We start from the raw sequence: 23,422 nt of genomic DNA, 5'->3' as shown, positions 1-23,422 counted from the left end.
AAGGAAAAGAAAACTCACAGTGAGTATAGCGAACAGGATCTAAAAACTCACGGATTTTTTTAAAAACAAAAAAACCCATACCATCAAGCAACTTCTACAGTTCTAACGCTTTCTATTATGATCAGTGACTCATAAGGTAACTATTACTACACTGAGTTTAAAAACAAGTATTTGTCAAAATTTGGGGGGGACGGGCCTGGAACCGTTCGTTCTGTGCCTTGACTGTGGCGGTAATTACAGAACTTTATGGATCTGTCAAAAGTGTACACCAAAAAAAAGTAAATGGTGCTGTATGTAAAGTTTTAAAAATAGAAATTACAGCAGGGGGATTTGGCAAGATTTCCACGTAAATACGACAAAGGGAAGGGTTTTGCTTCCACCATCACCCACCTCCTTCTCTGCCTGGGACCCTCGTGGTTCCCAACGCTCCCGGTCTCACCCTCTAGCAGCCCTGGAACAAAAGGCCTCCCCCCAAGTAGGGGCTCAAAGTGGTACCCAGCAGAAGGCCACCGAGATACTTCCCCAGAGAGACACTGCCCTCCCACAGGCTGCATTTTGGCCCCGAGTTTCAACTCTTTGGTTTCTGATTCTGACCAATTTATCTCTGAAAATGTGGAATACTCACATCACTGGATCACAAGTCATCAGGGCAACCCAGAAACTTCCCACAAGCTGAACACATAATACTGTGGCTTCTTTTCACTCCCAAGTCTGGAAAACTGTGGCAAGAAGGGGTTGAGATTTATTCCTGATTTCTCGGAGCACCCAAGAATTGTTTTCGGAGGAGAAATCCAATAGCTATACGCAAGAGAAAAGAGCAGCCTTGCCCTCAGGGAAGCCCATTTGCACAGAATTACTGACTTTATCCCATAATGGGAAGGCGTATTTATGAATGAGGGGTAGGCCTGAAAATGTGATTCTTTAAATCCAACTTGTGCCAATTTCAGGATCAGTGATTTGAGGTACTGTTTCCTGATCCCAGCTCCTACCATTTCCTTGTCTGTGAAGCTAGGTCCTGATGGCCCCCACATTTTAAAGATTTTCTGTAAGCCAACACCCTCTAACTCTCTCCATCGGATTCAAGCTTAACCATGCACAGATTATTAACAAATGATATTGTGTTGAAAGGAGTGAGATGAAAAGTGTCACTATATTAAATCCTGCCAGATTTTATCCAGAAGAGGCTATTACTATTCCTAAAAATAGCTACCATGTTTGAGTCCTTACTGTGCCAGCCTCAGAGATGTTAAGTTATTAGCCCAAGATCACACAGTGATAAAGTGGCTGAGCCAGGGTCGAACCCTGGCATCCACACCACTGCCGCTCTGCACATGCCCCCTGCCCCACTGAGCCGAGGGAAGTTCTGGCAGGTCTGTGTACTCTGTAGGCTGGGCCCCTCCAAGCCCAAAATACTAAAGGAGGATGAAGTGGAGGCAGGGAAAAGACAAACCAGGTGCCATGTCGAAAAGTTTCAAGTGTTATGTGGAAGGTGGGAGGGATGAATAAATGGGGCATAGGGAAATTTGAGGGGTGCAACTAGTCTATAATGGCAGCTACAGGACATTATATATTTGTCAAAACCCATAGGACACACAACACAAAGAATGAACCCTCATGGAAACCATGGACTGTAGTTAATCATCGTGTATCTATATTACTTCCTCAATTGTAACAAACGTATTACACCATTACAAAATGTTAAAAGGGAAACTGGGAGGGGGGAAGGGGTATATAAGAACTCTGTGTACTTTCTGATCAATGTTTCTGTAAATCTAAAACTTCTCTAAAATATAGTCTATTGATTAAAATAGTAATACATAAAATAAGCCTCCCAAAACCAAGTGTTATTAGGTAGCTCCCCAAAGGACACAAGATCATATGGAAAGATGGAGGGCAGAGTCGCATTTGAGAAGAAGGTAAACATGCAACGTGCCCCGATGTTAAGAATAAAGGTCATTCTATGCAGGAGCAGTGTGAAGGCAAGGAGCCCTTCCAACCGGCTAAAGCACAGGTTATAGATGGGAAAGCAGAGTCGCAGTAAATCAGATTGGAGAGACTGGAGAGGCAGACTGGGGTCTGATTTTGGAAGATAACTCAATATTAAGCGAAGGGTATTTTTTTTTTTTTTTTTTTTTTTGTGGTACGCGGGCCTCTCACTGTTGTGGCCTCTCCCGTTGCGGAGCACAGGCTCCGGACGCGCAGGCTCAGCGGCCATGGCTCACGGGCCCAGCCGCTCCGCGGCATGTGGGATCCTCCCAGACCGGGGCACGAACCCGTGTCCCCTGCATCGGCAGGCGGACTCCCAACCACTGCGCCACCAGGGAAGCCCTAAGCGAAGGATTTTGAATTTTATTTTATAAGTAGCTGGGACTCACTGAAGGTTCTAGAGTAGGGGTGTGGCATAACCGTAAAAAGATTAATTGGGTAAGAGCAACTCCATGAATCAGGGCCGAGCGATTGGAGAGAAGGTCACTTTAACTGTCTAGGCATGAGGTAGTGAGGTTTGAAATAGCATTGTGCAGTAGGGTGGCCCAAAGGGACACGTGGGTGAATAATTACAGAGGAAAATCTACCAGGACCTCAAAACTGGTAGGACACGGGAAGCCGGAGGTTGGAAGGGGTCAAAGGTGACCGTGGGGTTTCAAGCCTGGATGACCACAGGAAGCTGATACACTCAGCCAAAATAAGAAGACAGAGGCTGCCAGGTAAAGGAACACATGAGTCTGGAGCTCAAAAGAGTCAGCGCTCTTATGAGAATCAGATTATTTGCCATGAGTTAGTTGGCTTAAAAACATGAAAGCTCTTTTAAAAAGCGTAAAATTTAATGCAGCACAAACTACCCTATAAATGGGTACCACGAACCTGAAAGGAAACAGTTTACCCCAAAAAAAGACTCAAGAAAAGGGATGTACCATATGCTGTTTCTAGTGTTAAGACATATAATCAATGGTAGTTTTCAAGGTTAAAGAAATCAAAATAAATTTTCTCAAAATTGCCTTCCCTATTTTCTGGCTTGAGAAGGCATTTGGAAGGAAGGTAGAGAAAAAAAAAAATTTTAATAGTTCTTCCTTAAGATGTGTAAACTCGGTCATTTGGGGGCTCTGTGAAACACCTTGAACTATTTTTCGGACAGAGTCCAGCAAATTTAAAATTACTTTTGCCAAACGTTTTCCCCTTAATTTCAAAACCTATGTATATTTTCAAGAAAACACGATCGTTTTGTTTTGGATTCGTAACATTTAATTCATCCCCATGCTTTGTCTTAATAACGATGGCTAAGCTCTTACCGTGTGCAGTCCTACCAGAAAGGTACAGGCATTGCCTCACTTAATCCACCTGGAGATGCTGTGAAGTGGGTCTAATTAGTATCTTGCTAAACAGATGAGGAAATTGAGACTTTGAGAAGTGAATTTGCCCACACGCACCAAGCTAGTCCTTGGTGTTGCCAGAACTCAGTCCAAACTTTCAACCCAAACCCCAGGGGTGCTCCTATCCAACACCCTACAGTGTGAAACCACGTTATCTGAAAGTCCTTTCCATCTATCTGTCCATCTGTCATGTGCTAGGAAATGGGATGTGGCCAAGAAAAAAGGGATTGAACATCTAAAGGGACAGGAAACCTAAAACTCACAACCTACAGGCTTTCTGCTGTGAACTGTCCACCCACTTCTGAGCAGAATTAGGTACATAAACTCTTACCATAAAAAAGGACAAAAAGAGACAAGAGATCTTGGCGGTGAACAGCCGATGAATTCCCAACTCTTAACAAAATCCTGAGCTATCTTACTCCCAGCCAGGAGACCAACAGATATCCTGATTAACACTCATAGGAGTTACTGGACAGTCTGAAAGAAAATCACAAGGCCAGGAAGTGACCAAAAGTTAAAATTAAAAAAAAAAAAAAGTATCTCTTACATATTTGCAAACCACAACACTTTCCCCTTAGAAACCTCAAAGAATTTTTTTTTTAAGCAGAGGAGAACCAAGCCCTCCTTTTGAAAGAATCAAAGTGAACAGGGAACTTCCTCTCCATTATTAATCTATCAACTTTGGTTTCATATTGCATCACCATTAAGATAATTTCTGCTTTCTATCACTTTAAGGTATGTTCCCAATAACTATCAGATCTGATAAAAGATCCCCAAAGCAGGACCTACATATGCTTATTATTAGCTGCTTTCTCTTTTAAAGCAGAGTGGTAGGTTAATAAGAAATATCAGATTACTCCTTTAAAAAAAATCATAGGCCAAAAATGAAATAAAACATTTCACACTGAAAAGTCAGTATTTGCAAGTCGTTAAAGGAAATTTTATAGGACAATGAGAATGTTTAATACGTTGGAACACCTAGATTAAAACATGTCTATTATTTACAAAACACAATACGCAGCTTGGAAAGTAATGAATCCATACCTGAAAAAAACAGATCATTAAGGCATTTTACTTAAGGTACTAGCATATTAACAGATTTGAGATTTTTAAGTAAACCATGACACCTAAGATATGAATGCACACTTTATATGTGAAAGACACCATCTTGGACGCCAGAAATGATCATTTACGTGTCAGTTGCACTGAACAAATATTCAGAAAACTGAATGTCTTCTCTTCTGTCATTTATGTTTCATAAATAACACTAGAGCTTAAAATCAAACTATAACACATGAAGCAAACACTGTGGTTCCTGAGTAAGTATACTGAATGCTTCATATGTTGATATAGGTTCTTAAATGTTACAAAAATCAGTTTGGCTGTGTTTTACCCATAGAAGATTTAGAACAGTTTTTCACTTGTGTTATTTTAAATTTCAAGGTTTAAAGGCAAATCCTTCCTCAAAATGTCGTTTAAGGTTTTTGAACCATACATTTTGGTTCGTGTGTATGTGTGCGTTTAAACAGAACTCTGTATGACTGTTATTCTAGGAGTAGATACCTGGCTGAGAAAAGTAAGAAAACAGATCTGTAAGGACATGCAGAGGAATGTGCATGGTCTGGCTGGAAGGCTCACAATCAGGAATAAACTGCAGCACATAATGGCTGGAAAAGTTAATTAAGTCAACGTAACAGGGCCAATAGCGAAACGTTTTTGTTTGTTTTATTTTAATCTTGAAATTGTGGACGGGAGAAGAAATACACAGGTTACCTCCGTAATATATCTTGGTGAGGAACTCATTTTTCATTGTTCATTTACAAGTCTCTGAATTGCAGAACTTTGTAAGGAAAGCCTAAGAACCCCCTGGGAACAGTAGCAATTGGTACTACCTATTATAGGATCCAAGTAATTTTCACTTCCTTTTTGTGAAGAGCCTCAGTGGAGGTATCCAAGCCCTTCTGAAATGTTTGCAGAGAAAAGACAGAACGGGAGACAGAATAGACAGGCGGATGGATGACCATAGCAATGACAGTATACCAACCTTTGAAAGCCTGCCCCCCACACCAGCTCTTACACCCAAACCAAACCACAGACCAAAGCCCCCAGACTAGCTGTGTGACCAGAGCTGAGAGCAAAGGGCAGCGTGCCACCAGGTAGAAGCTGGCAGAACAGAGAATTTGGGCCATTCCACACCCTCCTAAGCATGATCCTGGGGCCATAAAGAGGCTCTGAACTAGTTAGATGAATCCTGCCGAGGACTTTGTAAAAAAAAAAAAAAAAATCATTACAATTATTCGCATTGCTTATGGAAAGCAATCACAAAGAAAAAGGTTTATTTGTTTCAATTTTTCCCACCTTTAAACTTGTTTGCTGGTTTTCCTGGAATCTTCCAGCAGGATTGCCATTGATATTTCAAAAACCACTTCCATTTTTCTTTATTTGGTTGGCTCTTTATTTTATTCCAAAACAAAAAGCAGTCAATCTCTTACAAGAAATAGAACACTGAAAAAATGGTCAGAGCTCACAGGATTCTAGAACAGCTATCATTCACGCAGAAGCCCTGCAAACCTGACTAATGAGGTTTTTGCCCCAAGATAGGACGTGTCTTACACCCATTTAGGAGGTGCTTCAAGGACCCGAGCTCATCAGGGTGGGAAGCCCGTGGAATTCGGTTTCGGAGTCAGTTCTGTGGTTACTTCGGACTCAAGGACTAACTTTTATAAACCATGACTGTTTCTTCCCTGGATACTTGTTCCCCAGTGGCTTCCTGGCTGCTGGGCTGATTCGGTTAGTTCTGTTCCTGGTCACCCTAAGCAGGTTAATGGGCAGAACTCATGGTCAGAGCAGCTCCAGACAAAGGCAACGGCACCAAATATCTGCCCAGCAGGTGTCCAATGGCCGGAATCGCCCAAGTGGCAGCACCTTCGTAACGACAGATCGCTATTGTTACTCTGCTGAAATTCCCAGAAAGGACAGTGGTTTACGGAGGCTCCACGTGGTGCAGCCTATTCTCACGCACACACTTACACGCTCACTCACTCACACGCACTCACACTCACACACACTGCTATAAAAATCACCCAACGTTGATGCTGCGTGAAGCATGATATCCAGAAAGCGATTATTCCTACAAATTTGCTATTAAAATTACCAAATCACCTACATGGCACAGACTGATTCTATTTCTGAAATAGACGTGTCTAATTTTTACAAATTCCAGAGAAAAGGAACAAGGGCCACAGCATGCTTTTTTAAGGAGAAAATATGCCTTCTATAACCTCATCACAGGAATAATGCAAAAATCTGGCCCTATTAAAATAAGCTCTAGTCCTGAGTTGAAAGACCACGAATCAAGAAAGAAATACAGTTTCGTATGTATGTAAAGTAAATTCATTATTTTAACTCAGACATAAATAGATCTCCCTGAAGGATCAATTCAAAATGGGACTCATTAGCCGAAAGGTTTAATGCCAGCCCCTCCCCTGGCCCGGTCAAGCCAGCAGTGCGCACTGGTGACATCGGGGAAGGAGAAAAGTGAGCAGCACACACTGTGGACCGGGATGGGCACAGAGGGCAGGGCCAGGCAATGCCACAGTTCAGACAGGAAGGTGCAGCTTTTTTATTGGATGTCTGCCCTCACAGCCTATACTTCTGGGCTGTTACCTTCCAAAGCAGATTCTCACTCTCCCATTGTATGTAAAAAATTGGAGGGGCTTCCCTGGTGGCGCAGTGGTTTAGAATCTGCCTGCCAATGCAGGGGACACGGGTTCGAGCCCTGGTCTGGGAAGATCCCACATGCCGCGGAGCAACTAAGCCCGTGCGCAGCAGCTACTGAGCCTGCGCGTCTGGAGCCTCTGCTCCGCAACAAGAGAGGCCGCGATAGTGAGAGGCCCGCGCACCGCGATGAAGAGTGGCCCCCGCTCGCCGCAACTAGAGAAAGCCCTCGCACAGAAACGAAGACCCAACACAGCCAAAAATAAATTTTAAAAATTATAAAAAATAAAATTAAAAAAAAGTGGAAATCAGCCTAGTCAAATCTTTTTGGAATAAATAAAATATAAATGCACAGGGAGGGAGGGCGCAGGTTGGCTCAGCAGATGCAAAACCTTGTACCCAGGTAGGCAGTGTCCAGGACTGAGACCAGCCCATTCTTCCTAAGGGCACATGGCAAAGCGGAGAGCGATTCGCAGAGGCCAGGGGTGGCTATGAAATCTACAAAAAGCCAAGGCGCTGCTGGCCTTCCAGAGCCGAAAGGCAGGGAAAGGAAGTGAAGGTTACTCTTAACTTATTCAGTCTGTTTTTACCAGAGGGGGCTCTGGAATTTATTTTCAGTGCTCCATGCTTGAATTGAAATGCCTCTCAACACTTTGCTTAAAATATTAAAACATACAGCATGTAAAACAGTTGGCTTTCTGTATCTCTAAACGCAAATTAAGGACGTTAAATTTTTATATGCCAACAGCAAAACCTGCAACTCAGAAACTAGATGAGGCTCAACCGTTAACAACTTTTAAAATCCTTTCGAGCCGACTCCTTAGGGTTTGGGGTCTGCAGGGGACCCTATCACTAATTTGGACAAGGCAACTCTTGTGTCTTTTGTAATAACTGATAACTGATTATTCCGACGAGTAGAGACTTTCCATGTGAAATGCAGAGTATTTTGAACCCCAGCCAGACTCATCAAGATGATTTCCAAAATGCCAAAACAGGAACTTCCTATAATAAATAACCTATCACATTTACATCTCGAATTAGCAAATCTGGAAGAAAACGTGTAGTTTCAGCGCCAAAACAGAGATGGCTAAAGCCTGGCCACCCCGAGCCCGCACCCCAACCTCCACCTCCATCTGCGCTCTTCAGCTCTCAGAGCACAAACACGGGTCCAGGTGCAAATGCTCAACTCGCAAGGAATGCAGAGCACAGAAAAGGACTGTAGGCTTGGCTGTTGGTAATCCCCGTGGCCGCTCACCATTGGAAGTGGTGCTGGAGGCCACGGCTTTCTCGCTGACGTCTGGTCGAGTGGAGTATTTCACTATGGAATTCTCCACTTTCTTCTTCTCAGTGGTCGTGGAGCTCTGGGACTGGGCCTCCATGACGCCTTCTCATTACTTCAGCTCTGGGCGACCAGGAACCCCTACAAAAACAGCAGCGCCATCAATTTCAAATAAGAAGGGGAAAAAGGAAATCCCACTCCGAAGGCCACTTCACCTGTCACCTGAGGAGGTGCCTGGAGCATCAGCTGATTCAAAATCTGGAAGCCCCTTACCCGCTGGCTTTCTTGCAAAAAGGCCTCAAAGTGCTAGTAACAAGCCAGGCGAATTCTGTCTACACGTGCAAAAGGAGGAGAAAGGGACTTGTCCACAATGTGGGACTTCTCCCCAAATCCTACTGGGCATTTGTTATTAAATGGTCTAAATATCTCCATCTTCAGCTGTGTTTACGGTGAGAAATCCAAGCGTCACATTACTCCTTCAAGCCACATCTACAAATGTCTCCGACATTTATAAGAAAGTGGCCACTTTTCTATGAAGGGGCAGTAGGACAACTTTCCAAGCCAGGGAAGTTTTTTAGTTATTAGTTAGATGTTTTAAAGAGTGACCGACAATTTCTCCCATCCAAGCCCAACTCCAAATTCTGAATCAGAGAATTCTGGTCGATGATTTTGCTTCCCTCACCAAGATATGTGAATCGCAACATGCCTCTTAAACCTAATTCTTTCAGGAAAACCATACACTTTAAGCTTTCTTAAAACAGCAGAACGTTTCCATTCATTTAAGTTACATTTTTAAAACAAACAAAGGTGATAGAACAACACACTCTGGATCCCACAGGAAAAGGCAAAAGATCACCCACAGCAAAGGCTGGAACCACTTAAGAAATATTAAAACTCAGCTAAAGGCAAGGGCAGTTAGTCTGTCTTTCACCAGCTTCATTCATGTGATAATCGCCCTAACTCATCATTCATCAATTTTCACTCTGTTTGGTTCCCGTTCTTTTTTGGCAGTCATGATCTACACCTACGAAGAATACAAGAGAAGATGACAAGTCTCCTCTCTACCACGTTTCCCTCAAGCTCTCTAGATTGTGGGTATTTCTTCCGTGGAGTCACCTGCCTGTTTTCTACATTTAGCGGAGGCCACCGTGTTCCATCAAAACAAGGATGAGAGAAATAAAACAAGCGAGTGCTTCACAGACTAAAAGAGTTAAAGTACCAGACGGAAGATTTTTAGTCATCCTTAACTCAAACTTGCAAGGGAACTGCAATCTGGGATAAGTAACTGGAAAAGCTGAAGGCCCAGAGGCCTCATGGCCCTGGAGCACCAGTTCTTCCAGTAACTTCCATTTCTTTTCTTGATTATCCAGTGGCATTCACCGTAAAACACACAAGTTATTTACACCAGCTTTTCTAGAATAAAAAAGACAAAAAGACGCCCTAGGTTAAATGTACATATCAATTATAAGATCCACTCTGAATGCAGAAACATCCCTCAAAGAGTCCCCACAGGGGCTTCCCTGGTGGCGCAGCGGTTGAGAGTCCGCCTGCCAATGCAGGGGACACGGGTTCGTGCCCCGGTCCGGGAAGATCCCACATGCCGCGGAGTGGCTGGGCCCGTGAGGCATGGCCGCTGAGCCTGCGCGTCCGGAGCCTGCGCTCCGCAACGGGAGAGGCCACAACAGTGACAGGCCTGTGTACCACCAAAAAAAAAAAAAAAAAAAAAAAGAGCCCCCATAGATCACAACAGTGAAGGAATATAGACCTTCTTTTCTCAAGGCTGCCACGGTACACAAGTCCACAGGGGAGGGCTTGATTGGCACCCCCTGGAGTTGTCCAGTGCCTCAGTTTCCTCATCTGTCACATGACAGTGTCACACAGTGGGACTTCACCTTGGGGGTGGGAATGGGGGGTGTCCAGTCCTCTTTAAGCATATGTTAAAACTTACGGACCCTCTCCCCCCAGAATCCCCTTAAGTGCACCAAAAACTGTCCATTTGATTTCCAAGGGATCACAGGCCCTCCAAACCAGTTAAAGAACCCCTGAAGGAGAAATTCTCAACCACCCCTTCTAGCTCTACCAAGCTCAGAATGAGTCTCTAAATTTTTTACATGCTCCCCCCAAATTGACTTAAAGATCATTTTTAAAGCATGCCACGAGAACAATTCAACCCACTCCATGGCACTGTTTCTCAGCGTGGTACAAAAGCCACCTGCATCAGCCTTGTTTCGGTGCTTGCAGAACATTCAGAGCTGCAGGTCCAACCCCTGAGGCCTCTGAGGTGACCCCTGGAACCTTTATCTGAACAGCACTGGTGACTATCAGCTTCAGTGAAGCTGGCAGACAACTGCTCTACCTATTTTTTGTTTGCTGCTCTGTACCCAATACTGTAGGTGGTCCTCACTGAAGTCTTTGCACATTGGATGAAGTACTGAATTCCAACAGCCCAAAAGAGCCTATCCCAACTGCCATCCCGATAATGAACTCTGCATCGGTCGGGAATCTTTGTTGAATGTCCGTCTTCCCCTCCGGACCCTAAACTCCAAAGGCCGGGCTATCTACCCAGCACCTCATACCTGTAAGAATATTTACTGAGTAATAAGCGATCCAGCAATGATCCCATGACCCAGACAATTCAGCGGTGTCTTAAATCTTAATTGTCATAGATTTAGCTACATAGCTTTTCTTTTATAGCCTGTGTTTCTTTGTCAACTGGCAAATTATATCAAAACTAAAAACTTTAATAGGAATATTTAATTAATCAAAACACTCCATTCTCAACCATTTTGGAGAAAAGGGGGCACTTACTATAATTGTTTCCCTCAAAACACAAATACAGTTTTACCGGTCGAATGTGGATGGAATTTACGAATACTGGACACAGAAACAAGCTAATGGACCAGAGTGGGGAAAGAAAAAAAAAGCCATGAAGAGATGGGATTCTTGTCTCTTCCTTAGGAGAGGGAACTAATTAATAGTAGCGAAGAGACAAGTCACCAAAGCTCCTTGACAAACTTGGTTTTTGTGGAGTTGTTGGTTTTTCCCCCAAGCGAAAGACTTCATTTTAACAAAGCAATAAAAACCCTCCAAATACTCATCACCGGAGAGAGGCTCAGTGAGAAGAGGTAAAGCCCCAGGCGCTGATTGAAATTGCACTAATTAATGGTCTTGGAGAACACTAATTCCTCCCCCCACCCCCTGTTCAAAATGGATTTTTAAAAAAATAGACCCTTGGTCACTCAAAAGTCTACCCCCTTCTTCTATTTTGACAACTTATTTTTGGATCTCATTAGTTAGTAACTAATTATTTAAAAGTGTGGTTTATGCTTGGAACAAGGCTATAAAAATGGCAACTTGCCAAGGCAGACATCTGCTTCCTGTATATCCCTATAAATTATATCAGCTTATTTTACTGATAAAAACCCAACTTTGTCCCTGTCAGTTACAAAGGAGAACGTTGGGTTTTTTAAATAAATTTATTTATTTATTTACTTTTGGCTGTGTTGCGTCTTCATTGCAGTGCGCGGGCTTCTCACTGCAGTGGCTTCTCTTGTCGCGGAACACAGACTATCTAGGCATGTGGGCTTCAGTAGCTCTGGCACACGGGCTCAGCAGTTGTGGCGCACGGGCTTAGCTGCTCCGCGGCATGTGGGATCTTCCCGGACCAGAGCTCGAACCCATGTCCCCTGCATTGGCAGGCGGATTCTTAACCACTGCGCCACCAGGGAAGCCCTAAAGGAGAAAGTTTTAACATTCTAGACTCTCACACCTCATCAAAACTCTGCACCAAGAGTTAGGGAGCAGAAAAGAGTGCTTGCTTCTAGCTGGGGTGGCAATTTTTTCATAGACTACTCAGCCGAGTTGGGAAACTCAGTCCTGAGTTGATACAGGAAAGCATGAGGTACAGAAGTGACCCGTAAAAATTCCTGATGGAATCCTAAAACATACATAACTAGGGCCGTAGCCTATAGGACTCCTTATAAAACCTGGCGTTTCCTAAATAATAAAGTATAATTTATTTAGAACGTAACTCTCAAGGAGAACTTTTTGGTTCTGCTTCACTTCAAAGATCTTTCTCTGAGGAAAACATGCCACTGGTTTTTAGATGTGAATGAAATGAGACTTTTAGACCCTGCTCCCTTTCTTACAGGGCCAAACTGTTCTCCCTCAATCCTTTTCATCACTGCAACATTACATGCAAGATTTGCTGGCATGCCCCTTGACTTTTTATGCTTATGAAGAAAAAGAGCAAAAAGAAAAACTATTTGTAGCTGATGTTTGAGTCCCAGCAGCTTGGGTATATGGGAAAAACAAACACAAAACAAAACAAAAAACCCTGCAGCCAGGAAAAACCGCTCTGCTAAGATGACCTGCTAAAGCCTGACGTTTCACAGGTAAATGCAGGAATGAAAATGCCTTCTTGAACGCAAACAGTCATGGCTTTTCCCCATTCAGCTGTCCCTGATCCTTCTGTAATTTTCCCGAGGCCTAAACCCAGGGCACAATTATTTCCGGACCCTCTTTTAAAAGTAATCCCTCTCCTACTAGCAACCTGCCCACAGGAGGGTCTTTCCTTTCTAGATTATAAATCTGAACTTGCGTCAACCTCCTACCAAACGAGACGTCCTATCCTGGAGCCACTGACCAGGTGATGCTGTAGTGCATGTCTCCACTTGAAAGGCAGCCAAAGAAAAGCTGCAACATTTATTACCAATTTGAAGAAATGGCAGGGAGGGGGAAAGACCTGCATTGGAAACAGCACTCCCCCACCCCACCCCTGCAAAGCCTCGGTTGGCCCTCTCTTGAGAGTGGCCACTTGGAGCTGCAATTAAAAAAATACAAAAACAAAACAAAACCCAAAAAAAACCAAGAACTTTCATCTTTGCAAAGATAAGTTGTCATTTGTGTGCTTCTTTTTCCATTTAGTAAGCAGTGGGCTGTGGTCAGTGCTGCCTGGGAGCGCTCGCAACCTGCGCTTCCACGCCAGCTTCCTTTCTGTTCCCCGCACGGTTCCAGGGTCCGCGTCTTCACATCTCGGCCGCGTCTCCGCGTCCCAGCCGCCTCCCCCCCGCCGGGATCCCGGCGTCGCCGTGCGGGCCCCGCTCCCCGCACGCGGTCGCAGTCGGTGCAGCGGAGGCCTCGGGGCGCCCGCCTCGCCGTCTGCTCCCTCCCCGGCGCGGGCAGACCCGGCCGCAGCTCCCGGTCAGCGCCCTGAGCCCGGAGCGCCCGGCCGCGCAGCGCTGGTTCCTCGGAATCGGCCGGCCCCGCTCGGATCCGCCCTCCGGCAGCGTCCCCCCGGAAAGCGCAGAGCAGGGGCCGGACGATCGGAACCCCGCAGGGCCTCCGCCGCCCAAAGAGCAGCCCTCTGCACTCTGCATCGCCCCGGTCACCGGCTCCCGGGGCACTGGAAAACTCTCGGCACAACTGGGCAGCATCTCCAGCAGACAGCGGTCGGTGGCCGCCCCGCATGCAGTCACACAACTGCTTCACTGGCTGAATTCGGAGAGAGGCAACTTTCCGGGCACTTTGCAAGGCAACACCCTCTGTTCGGCACTACAGTACAACACTGCGGAACCCTTGACGTCTTCAGGAAAGCCCTGGCTGTGTGCGTCACTTCACCAAACTTCTAACTCGCTTCACCGGCTCTTAACCCTGTTCCCAATGTTGCTCGTTCATCAGCTGCCCCACATAGATTAGGTGTTGTGAATGGTGTAGGCACAGACCCATCTCATGGGCTCTAGGGGAGGAGGGCCCTCAGTGGGGTTCCAAAGTTCAACCTTAACCACGAGGCTTTAGACAGTAAATGGAGAGCGTGAGAAATCGCAATTCTGGGAACATGTGCAAAAATCAGCCTTTCCCCTTGCAGATCTCTGCAGTGAACCCTGGGAATGCGCATACAAGCAGGATTCCATGATGGGTTAAACCCTTACAATGTTCAAAAGGAAGCGCCAGGGCTAAAACCAACGTTTGAAATGATGTTTGAACTGTATAAAACGACTTTCTAATCGAAGGTGAAATGAAACAGTAGCTATAAACTGATATAATGCATCCTTTGTGAACAGCAGACTACTTCATTTATTTCCCTAATCCAGCTGGTTTATTTTTCAGTGGCCTGAATTTGGGTTTTCCTTTTTTTTTTTTTTCTTAATGCATTTAAAGATTTAAAACAACTAAGTTAAAAGCCTGATTCGTGTCAACCTGATCAGTTTCTGATGGGTTAAAACAGCTATTGCCAAGGAGGGATCAGAAAAAAGAGGCATTCCAGGAGGAAGGGGCAGCACTTTGAACAGCATGGCGATTAGGCCTTAAGTGAGTAATGATTCTCTGCAACCCAGGGAACTCCTTGCTCAAGAGGAATAAGACTTTCCTCCAGAGAAAGTACCTTTACTTACACCTGCCCGTATATTAACAAGCTGAATGATCTTCCTAATATGCTAATATTTCAAAAATCCAGAAGAACTAGCCTGTGTAAGGATTTCTAAGGCGCTGCCACCGTAACACTGAAAAGTGACATTTCTCTCATACTGTATCACTTACTAGCAGATTACCTGCTCCTTCAAGACACCAGTCTGAGAGCAACCGTTTAGGTAAAATTCCTATTAAATAGTTATACCTTCCTGCAGCATTAAAATTCAGTTCCTAAAGAACATGACTGCTCTAGGAAAAGTTTTGGGTTTTTTTTTTTTTTTTTTGAAAATCAAGAAGCACAAACGAATGCTGATTTTAACTTTTGAGCAATTCTGGAAGTGAGAAACAGCATGAGTTTCCATGAGCCAAATTTAGGGAATTTGAAACATTTCAGTGGATTTCATGTAATCATGCTTTACAGAAAACCTCTTATAGGTTGGTAATGTGGTTGATGTTTCCTGGTGCTCAAAATACCTTTCTGAACTTAAAATCAATTAGATATGCATAACTTCTGTGACACACCAACAGTTCCCAAGATTCCTAAGGCTTCCTCTCCCTCCCCTGTCTGCACTGCCTTTCTTTCCGGCAAGCTCAACTCCGTAAGTTCTTAATGAAATCTTCATGAATTTTTAACTATAGTATTTTTAAATGTGCAATTATTTTACCTTTACATGAGATTCCCCCCGCCCCCATAATTAGGAAAGCCGGAAGCCTAAAGCCGTAACTGCAAGTAAGAAAGCCCTATCTGTTCAAGTTGCCAAAAATGGTCTTTCGTAGCCTAGAGGGTTCCCCAAATCTGCTGCCTATTGCTTTCGGATCTTTCTTTCCCAGTTTCTGAAGCTCCTAATCTCAGATAAACAGTGTTCATGACAGACGTCCCTCGAAAGGGAATGGAATCACTCTAAGGGGAAGTAATTGCCTGGCTACGGACTGAGTTTGGTTTTAGTAGATTAACTACATCTCAACTTTTAAGAAACCCATATATTTAATTAACTTCAACTACTGAAAAGCATATTTGACGTGAAGTCATCACTGCTACTAGCGTTAAAATCACAAATTGCATTCTGCGGGCCAGTTTTACTTTTCTGCCATGTGTATTTAAAAGGAAAGATCATCGGCTACTCTGACGTTCTCTGCTGCCAGGAGGACTTTATGAGAAACAGTTGAAGGGTAAAGGTCTCTATTTCATACTTGTTACTGTTTCTGAGTTTTGCAAAAACTATGAAACACCAGTTCCGTGTACTTTGGTTAGGCTTTGCAGGAAGTGCCCTGCATAGCAGGTGCCATGAAGGAATGAGCTGGCATCCCCGACTTTCTGTGGGCTTGCTGGAGACAGACAATCCCAGACAGAAAAGGACATCTTTAGGTCAGTTATTGGTCTATAGATCCCGCTAAGCTCATGAAAACTGCATTTCCCTTAAACCTACGTATATCACGAAAACAGCATGACTGATCAAAGGTGACCCTTGTCTCACTTCCCTAGGGTGTACAGGTATTAAAAGTTTTCATACATTTTCAGAAGAAAAAAATCCCTAAATTTAAAGATCCTTCTTAGAGAACTTCTATAACTTTTGGCTCCTAGAATCAGGTGTGCCTTTATAATCAAGCTTAAGAGATAGAATACATGTTCTCTGCATAGGAATATACTTTTAAACCATCACAAATAGGAGACCAATATCTGCTGGGTGTTAAAATCAGCTGGAGATCTCCCAAAGGCACTTATTTTTTTTGTCTGGTACTGTTCATCATACTTCATCCTCCCGATTTTTAAACTGGGGATTCTTGAATCTTAACTGCAACTTGAAAAGCACATTTTTCATAACTTAAGGATTTTTAATCAGGGCTTATTCAGTAACAATTCCCCCCTGGTCCACTCAGCCTATCAACTTTGCAGAATTCTACAGCTGTCTTACTTTCTGGCCCCTGCCCACCAATCATGTACAAAACCGCCAATGTAAACTATACCGAACGATGCACCCTCCCAGTGAAATGCCCTGGTGTGGAATGTCATTTGAACCTCACAGTTCAAACAGCAGATGTTGTCCTGAAGTGGCGTGGCCTGGTCCACGCTCCATTCAGATTTCCAGACATCTTAGTTCATTAAGGCTTCATTCTTGAGCCACTGCCTGAGGTTCCTCGACACACAGGTAACTCCCTTGAGACTGAATTATTCTTTTCTAAAATACCACAAGCTGAAATCGAGAATATGGTTTAACTGCTTCATTCCTTCATTACGACAATTTGAGAATTAGCTTTCATCTGAACTGTGAGTTTTCAGTCTCTTTTCGTAAAAATCCATAGTTTGTAATGTACAGCACTCTGGAATACTGTTAGGTGTTTTCTGCAATCTCCCCTCAAAGTTCAAGTAGCTAAAGCTGCAGATTTCCACATGAAAATAAACAAATAAGATGTCACACTGCCTTCTGAAGGTACTCCAAGAGCCAGAGATTTAAATAAAAGGCCACTTATCTCCCATTATTTAATTTCATTTTGCAGCATAAAAATTACCCAAATATACCAACAAATGCTGATGTTTCAAACATACTCCTGTGTCACATACACACACACACACACACACACACACGCACACAAACACGCATGCCAACACCCCCTCCCCCCCCAAAAAAAAGTAAAGAAAAGAAAAGAAAAGCCCACTAGCGGTTTGAGGCTGGCCATCAATCCAATTTACTGCAGGTACAATTTACATGTACACTGCACGCCGCAACGAAACCACAGTGTGATGCCAATAGGCCCCTTAAGAAAGTTTTCCCCTCAATCTCTGGAAAGGAGCTTTAAAAGAAAGCAAGGATTACAGTCAGCTAGAAGGTAGGGAGGGGACTTACCTCAAACCCAGCCAAGCAGAAATCAAGAGCAGTAATTCTACAAGTCGACAGAGTACACTTTCAAGGCTATAATGGTGTGAAGAGGTGCTGGGCCACATGGCCTGGAGGCAGCGCTAATGCCCTGATGACTGATGCTGGCCGGGCATACAATGAATTTGGGGCTTGAAAACTAACAGAAACCATGCAGTACTTTGACAAATGGGCTTTCACAATTTCATTCATTGAATAACCTTTAAGCGCAAAATTGGCTCGAGTTCTCTTGGGAATTATGTGACATGTCTTGGACGATGATGTGAGTATTTTCCTTTTTTAATTATGACTCCGTATGCAAAATGCAAGAGCACCCTAATGTGAGGACACAACTCCAGATACTGCAGATGCATATGTGGAGCTCAACACAATATTGCCTTTCAGGAGGGGACTGGAATGGTCCAATGCCACCTTATTAACTAGGTAATGGCCTGTTCATTCAGTTTCTTTAGAGAGCCATAGATTTTCTAGGACGTTTTGTTGGGTTGAAATATACACACAGAGAACAAAAAACACTTTCACATTAAAGGAAAAAAAAAACCCGAAAGTGGTCATGAGTAGCTAAGAAGTGTGACACTAAAATATAGTGCATTTAGAATTACAAGTGGAGAAAGTCTAAGTTTAAGGGGCGAGGCAAAGGAAAAGTGCCTTGAAACAATTGAGACACCACGTAAGGTTTGCAATCGAATACACTTGCCAACACAGTTAACATCCAATTTCTTCCCAACGGCTCCCCTCCCTTAGAACCCTGTAAAACCAGCCCTTAGATGGAAAAATCGTAATTTTGGCAATTTCGAAAGAGGGCATGAAATATCTAGAGTGTCTCTAAATTAGCAAGTACCACTTACTGTTAGAGCATTGCCTTTAACAGCTTCTAAAAACTTAAGAAAAGGATCTTAAAACAGGAAGCTTGGTGAGCTCCTAAACCTGTTATTGGAGCCAGGAACACATAGCATATTTAATCTGCAAACTGTGCGAGTCTACAGTGATTTCAGCAAGATCTGAGGCATGCCCTCAAGGTTTGCTGGGATCTGGGATTAGGGGGTTGATAAGAACCTCTACTGCCCACGGACATGTTTTTCTTCTGCAGTTAAACACAAATGCACACAGACGTTTGACTGCTGCTTGGCGTTACCGCTCAAGTTCTAAAAAAGCTTTGCAGCTCCTTTTGCTGTCAATATATCAAAGTTAAAAAAAAAATCATCAAAGTGTGAAATTTCATTTAAAGTCTTCGCCAGTCTACAGCTCTATTTCACAGGCCCATCAAATACAAGTAGAGATGAAAAATACACTGAAAGTGCTGGAGAGAAGTTTGTGGTGCTCCCCCTGCCCTGTTGTTGTTTATTCTGTCTCCCTTTATTTGCTTTGAAACTAGAACAAATCAATTTTCATCTGGAAAAATGACAACAGGAAGTGAAGGGCAGCATCTTCTAGTAGCCTTTAATGAAAAGACAACCTGAAGTCATTATTAGAGTGGAATCTTGTGCTTAACAAATGAAATAGACACACACACACACACACACACACACACACGCACGCGCAATTTCTTCTACAGTCATGTCAGCATTTTAATTGACTCTCATGATATAAGTTGGCAGAAAATTTCTTGAATCTTCCAAAACAAATCAGACTGACTATAGAATATGGATGCCAGCAAAACTAAAACCTCCTTCAAAGAATTCTTTAGCTGGGGATTTACAACAATTGCATAAAGAAGAAAAGGCTGACTTTTAAGATAATCTACTATAGTCTAAAAGCATTAACATTCCATTACTAAGGTTTTCTTGAGGATTTCATGACTCACTGATTCACTTTTCCTTCAAGACTGGTTTTTCTTAGTACATTACTGTCTCCATATAAGTGAGTGCATGGCACAATGATCATTAAATTGTTTCCTTTCGTAAACTCCCAAACCCTATCCTTAAAAAAGGGGGGCAAGGGGAATCTCAGTAAGCAGGATACCTCACACAGATTGTAAGGACCCCTAAATGGCAAAGCACAGAGGAAGTCTGAAACCCTTACAGCATGCAGGTAATTAAGAAAACTGGCCAAGAAACAAAGGAAAGTTCAACTTTTAGGCTTGGGCATCAAACTGATAAATTAATGATTCTTTCATTAAATAAGTAATGAAATAATTCACCAGAGTCATTCTTCATCAGTACTGAATTTTCTCATTTCTGTCTGTAGTCCTTTGCAATTTCGACATACTGGAAAAATGTGTTTATGTCAGGGTTCGATCAAGGAACACAAACATGTTAAAGGTACCAGGAAGTCGTAGGTATCTGAGTTGAATCTACTAGCCTTTCATAAGAATACAATCTATACCGTTTAAAGTGCTTCCGCGTGTGTGAAATTTCACTGGACACCTCTCACACTGGACCTACTCAGGCATCTGAAACCAAAGCTTCCCTAGGCTGACTTCAAGAATCATATACCCTCAAAGGATCTTCCCTTAGGCAGGCAGTTTCTAATTAAATAGCTTTTAGTATAAAATAAACCTCTTCTCCCTATAAGTATGCTATTACAACTAATTTATATGTTAGTTCATGTTTGTTTCAGGTCTGACTATAGTCCAACTGGCCAAAGTGCTTGTGTACCAGGTTAACACCAATATTTCCTAACATAAACAAATTCTTTAGATACTTCACACAGTTTACATTGTAAAGCCAATCACCACTGCTTTAATAAAGGCCCTCAACTGAAATACTGTTCTGCTTCAGAAAGATGAAGCGATTTTGAGGTTATTACACTACTTTGAAACATAGCATTTTCCTCCTTCAAAATAATCTTGACACATGTAATTAAGAAACTGTCAGACCATTATTAATTTTTAATTTAAAACCTAAATGAAATAATTACAGGAATCAATCAATAAGGCACCTATTCAAATTACAGAGCAATTACATAAATACTCAAAATTAATACTTTAGGCCAATTCTTGAAGATTTCCGTCTATAATATGCTAAGACTTCAAACAACACAAAAAGTGTAACATGGGGACCACGAATAGTTCCTGCCTTAAACAGACAGAAAGGACCATGGCAGAGGGCCACACCGGCCATGCCCAAGGCACTCAAGCTGGAACGCTTTTTAAAAGTTAACTGATTTCCACCAGACACTTATTTCAGGGATCTCAAAAACATCCCAATTCTGTCCAAAATCACATTGGGAGGGAAAAGCCTAATTACCACGAATTTCCAGCAAACGGCTCTGCAGAGACGAACTGGGGAGAAGAAGGAAGAAAGATAAAGGAGAGCAGAAGGTGTTTTCTAGAACCAGTCCGGCAAATGGCACTGCGCAGGTCTCTGCACAGCCGCCGACCCTCCATACCTCCGACTAAAGGGCTCTTTTACTTGGAGATGCGGACAGTCCATCATTTCAAACTGAAATGGCAGCTGGAAAATGTGGAACAGCTGGCAGAGAGCTGGGAGAAAATGTTTTACATAAATATATGTACATATAAACTGGCAGAGGGCCACGAGCGCTGTACCCAAGGCCAGAGTCTGTTCGGGACTGCACACCCGGGAGATGAGACCCTGGGGGCGGGCGGGAGGAGTTGCGGGGAGGATGCCTCCTCCATACTCTGTCTACACGGGGTCAGCAAGGGAAGCGTGGGTCCAGCTGCTCTCGGGATGGCATCTCCCAAATGAGGTGTAATCAGGGACGTGAGCACAAAGTTCAGGGGAGGATAAAAGGCCTGGGTGTGCGGTGGAGCTTCGGCATCTGGCAATCTGCTTAGAAGTCGCTTCACAAACTCTCCAAGTTTGGGTAAATATTTATTCCCTCTCCACCTCCTCCCGGCCCTGTGCCCTCTGCAACTGCAAAAAGTAACTGTCCCCTGCAGAGTGATTCATACCCAACTCTGCTCGGTGAAAACGCGGCCTCTTAAATGATTATTGCAGGGGCCACGGTTACCCCCCGCCCAACTTCCACAGCTCACTCCCTGCAGCTTCTAGTGCTTTTCTTTCTTTTGTTTTCTTTTTTTCTTTCTTTTATTCTTTTTTTTTTTTTTAATGCTGTCCCTGGAAAAGAAAAGAAATGAAAGAATCCCAAATCATCCACAGATGGTACAGCTTTCACTTTTCCTCTCTCAGGACGGAGGCGCGCCTCCCTCGGATGGGAAGCGCAGGCTGGAGGAAGCCCCCGCCGCGGCGCTCCCCGCGCGCACCCACCTCGCCGCCCGCCGCCTTCCGCGCCCGGCCCCCCGGGGGGGATGCAACAGTGCGAAGGCGGGCGCCGGGGCCCCGGGGGCTAGCGGAGTTCCTTTAAGCCCTCGGGGTGGGGAGTGGGGGCTTGGGGCCCCGTCGCCGCGGCTGCTGCAAACTTCTTCCCCCACCCCGCCCTGCCCCAACTTCGGGAGATGAAATTCTCCAGTCCGTCTCCGGATGGCCGCGCCGAGTCAGACGCTGGGAAGGCGAGCAGGAGGGGGCGAAGTGAACACTCGCTCCGACGCCTTACCCGCTGCTCCCGAAATCTGGGCGCCTCGAGACAGCCATATTCAGTTCCTCCCGCGCCCCCCGTCGGGGACCCCCCCTGTCGACCCGGAGGCGCGGGCGCGGCCGCCGGAGCGGGCTCCCGGGTGCGGAGCCCCGCGAAACAAAGAACTTCAGGCGGGACGTACCTGCGGCGGCGGCGGCTGTCAAGTCCCCGAACTTCCCATAGACCCGCGTCCGGGGCGCGGGCGGGCAGCTCCGGGCTCCGCGCGGCCGCGGGCGGCTCGGGCTACGGCGAGCGGCCGGGCAGGGCGCGGGGGGTGCCGGCGGCGGGCATGGTGCGGCGCAGGCGGCCGCCGGGCGCGCGGGGAGGGCGGGTCGGGGCGGCGAGGGGGCGCGAGGGCGAGGGTGCGAGCGCGCCGGCGGCGGTGGCGGTGGCGCTGCCCCTGCCCGCTCCCGCCCGCTCGTGCGGCTCCGGCATCGGTTTCAGGGATCGTGTAATCCGATCCCTTCTGACTCACAGGCCCTGAGTGACAGTTCTGATTTGGTTCACCCGCGGGAGGGAGGAGAAAGAGAAAGAAAGAAAGCCCCCACCGCACTCCCCTCCTGGCATCCAATCGACTTTCTGGAATAAGGTCCCATCCCGGCCTGGAAACCCGCGCGGGCTTGGAGGCGCCCCCCGCCCGGACCCGCGCAGCCTGCGCTACTCACGGGTGGAAAAGTTGCTCTTCGGCTCTGCGCTTCCCTCCCTCGCGCTCCCTCCTTCCCTCCTCTTCCTCCTCCTCCTCCCCGCGCTCCTCCTCCCCCAAGTTTTAACAGATGTTGCCGGACTCTCGGCTCTCGCTCGTGCTCCCTCTTCCCCCGCCCCCGCCCCCGCCCCCGCCCCGTCCCTTTTCTTTCGGCCCCTCTCCGGCGGCGCGGTGGGGACGCGCCGAGCAGCAGGACGCCTGCCGCCGCAGGGGGCGAAGTTGGGAAAACTTGGAGGAGTGCGGCTCGCCTTACTTTTGCTTTCTTGCTCCCTGCAGGCCGCGCCGGGTGCCCGCGCTTCCCCGCCCGCCGCGTCCCCGCGCCCGCAGCGGGTCCCAGCGGCGACGCGGGCGGTGGCGAAGAGGCGGCGCGGGCCGGGGTCGGGGGCTGGCGGGGGGGGAGCCCGGGCGCCCCGAGCCACGCGCGCGCTCCCTCCCCGCCCTCCGCCTCCTCCGCCCCTCCCCGATCCTCACACGGACACATTCAAGCCTGCCCCTCCTCTTCCCCCTCCTTGACCCCGCGCCCGCTCGGCGCGCCGAGGCCCCACCCACCCGGCGAAGGGAAGGGGGCCCGGGCGTGAGGTCACCGCCGCCCTCC

The 23,422-nt window shown here is 45.7% G+C and overlaps 1 protein-coding gene across 1 annotated transcript in view; it reads right to left on the bottom strand.

Annotated features, from left to right (window-relative positions):
- Positions 1-23,213, bottom strand: part of GLI3 (GLI family zinc finger 3) — a 284,837-nt gene extending 261,624 nt beyond the window's left edge. The window contains exons 1-2 of the mRNA XM_079931031.1: positions 23,081-23,213; positions 8,341-8,505 (exon numbers count right to left, since the gene is read on the bottom strand). Coding sequence (XP_079787157.1) covers positions 8,341-8,464 — 124 coding nt within the window. The 5' untranslated portion in view covers positions 8,465-8,505; positions 23,081-23,213. The remainder of the gene's footprint in view (positions 1-8,340; positions 8,506-23,080) is intronic.
- Between the last annotated feature and the right edge of the window lie 209 nt (positions 23,214-23,422).

Source organism: Stenella coeruleoalba, assembly GCF_951394435.1.
Source record: "Stenella coeruleoalba genome assembly, chromosome: 9".
NCBI classification, from domain to species: Eukaryota; Metazoa; Chordata; class Mammalia; order Artiodactyla; family Delphinidae; genus Stenella; species Stenella coeruleoalba.
The sequence above is the reverse complement of the archived record's forward strand: the minus strand, read 5'-3'. Positions and strand labels throughout refer to the sequence as shown.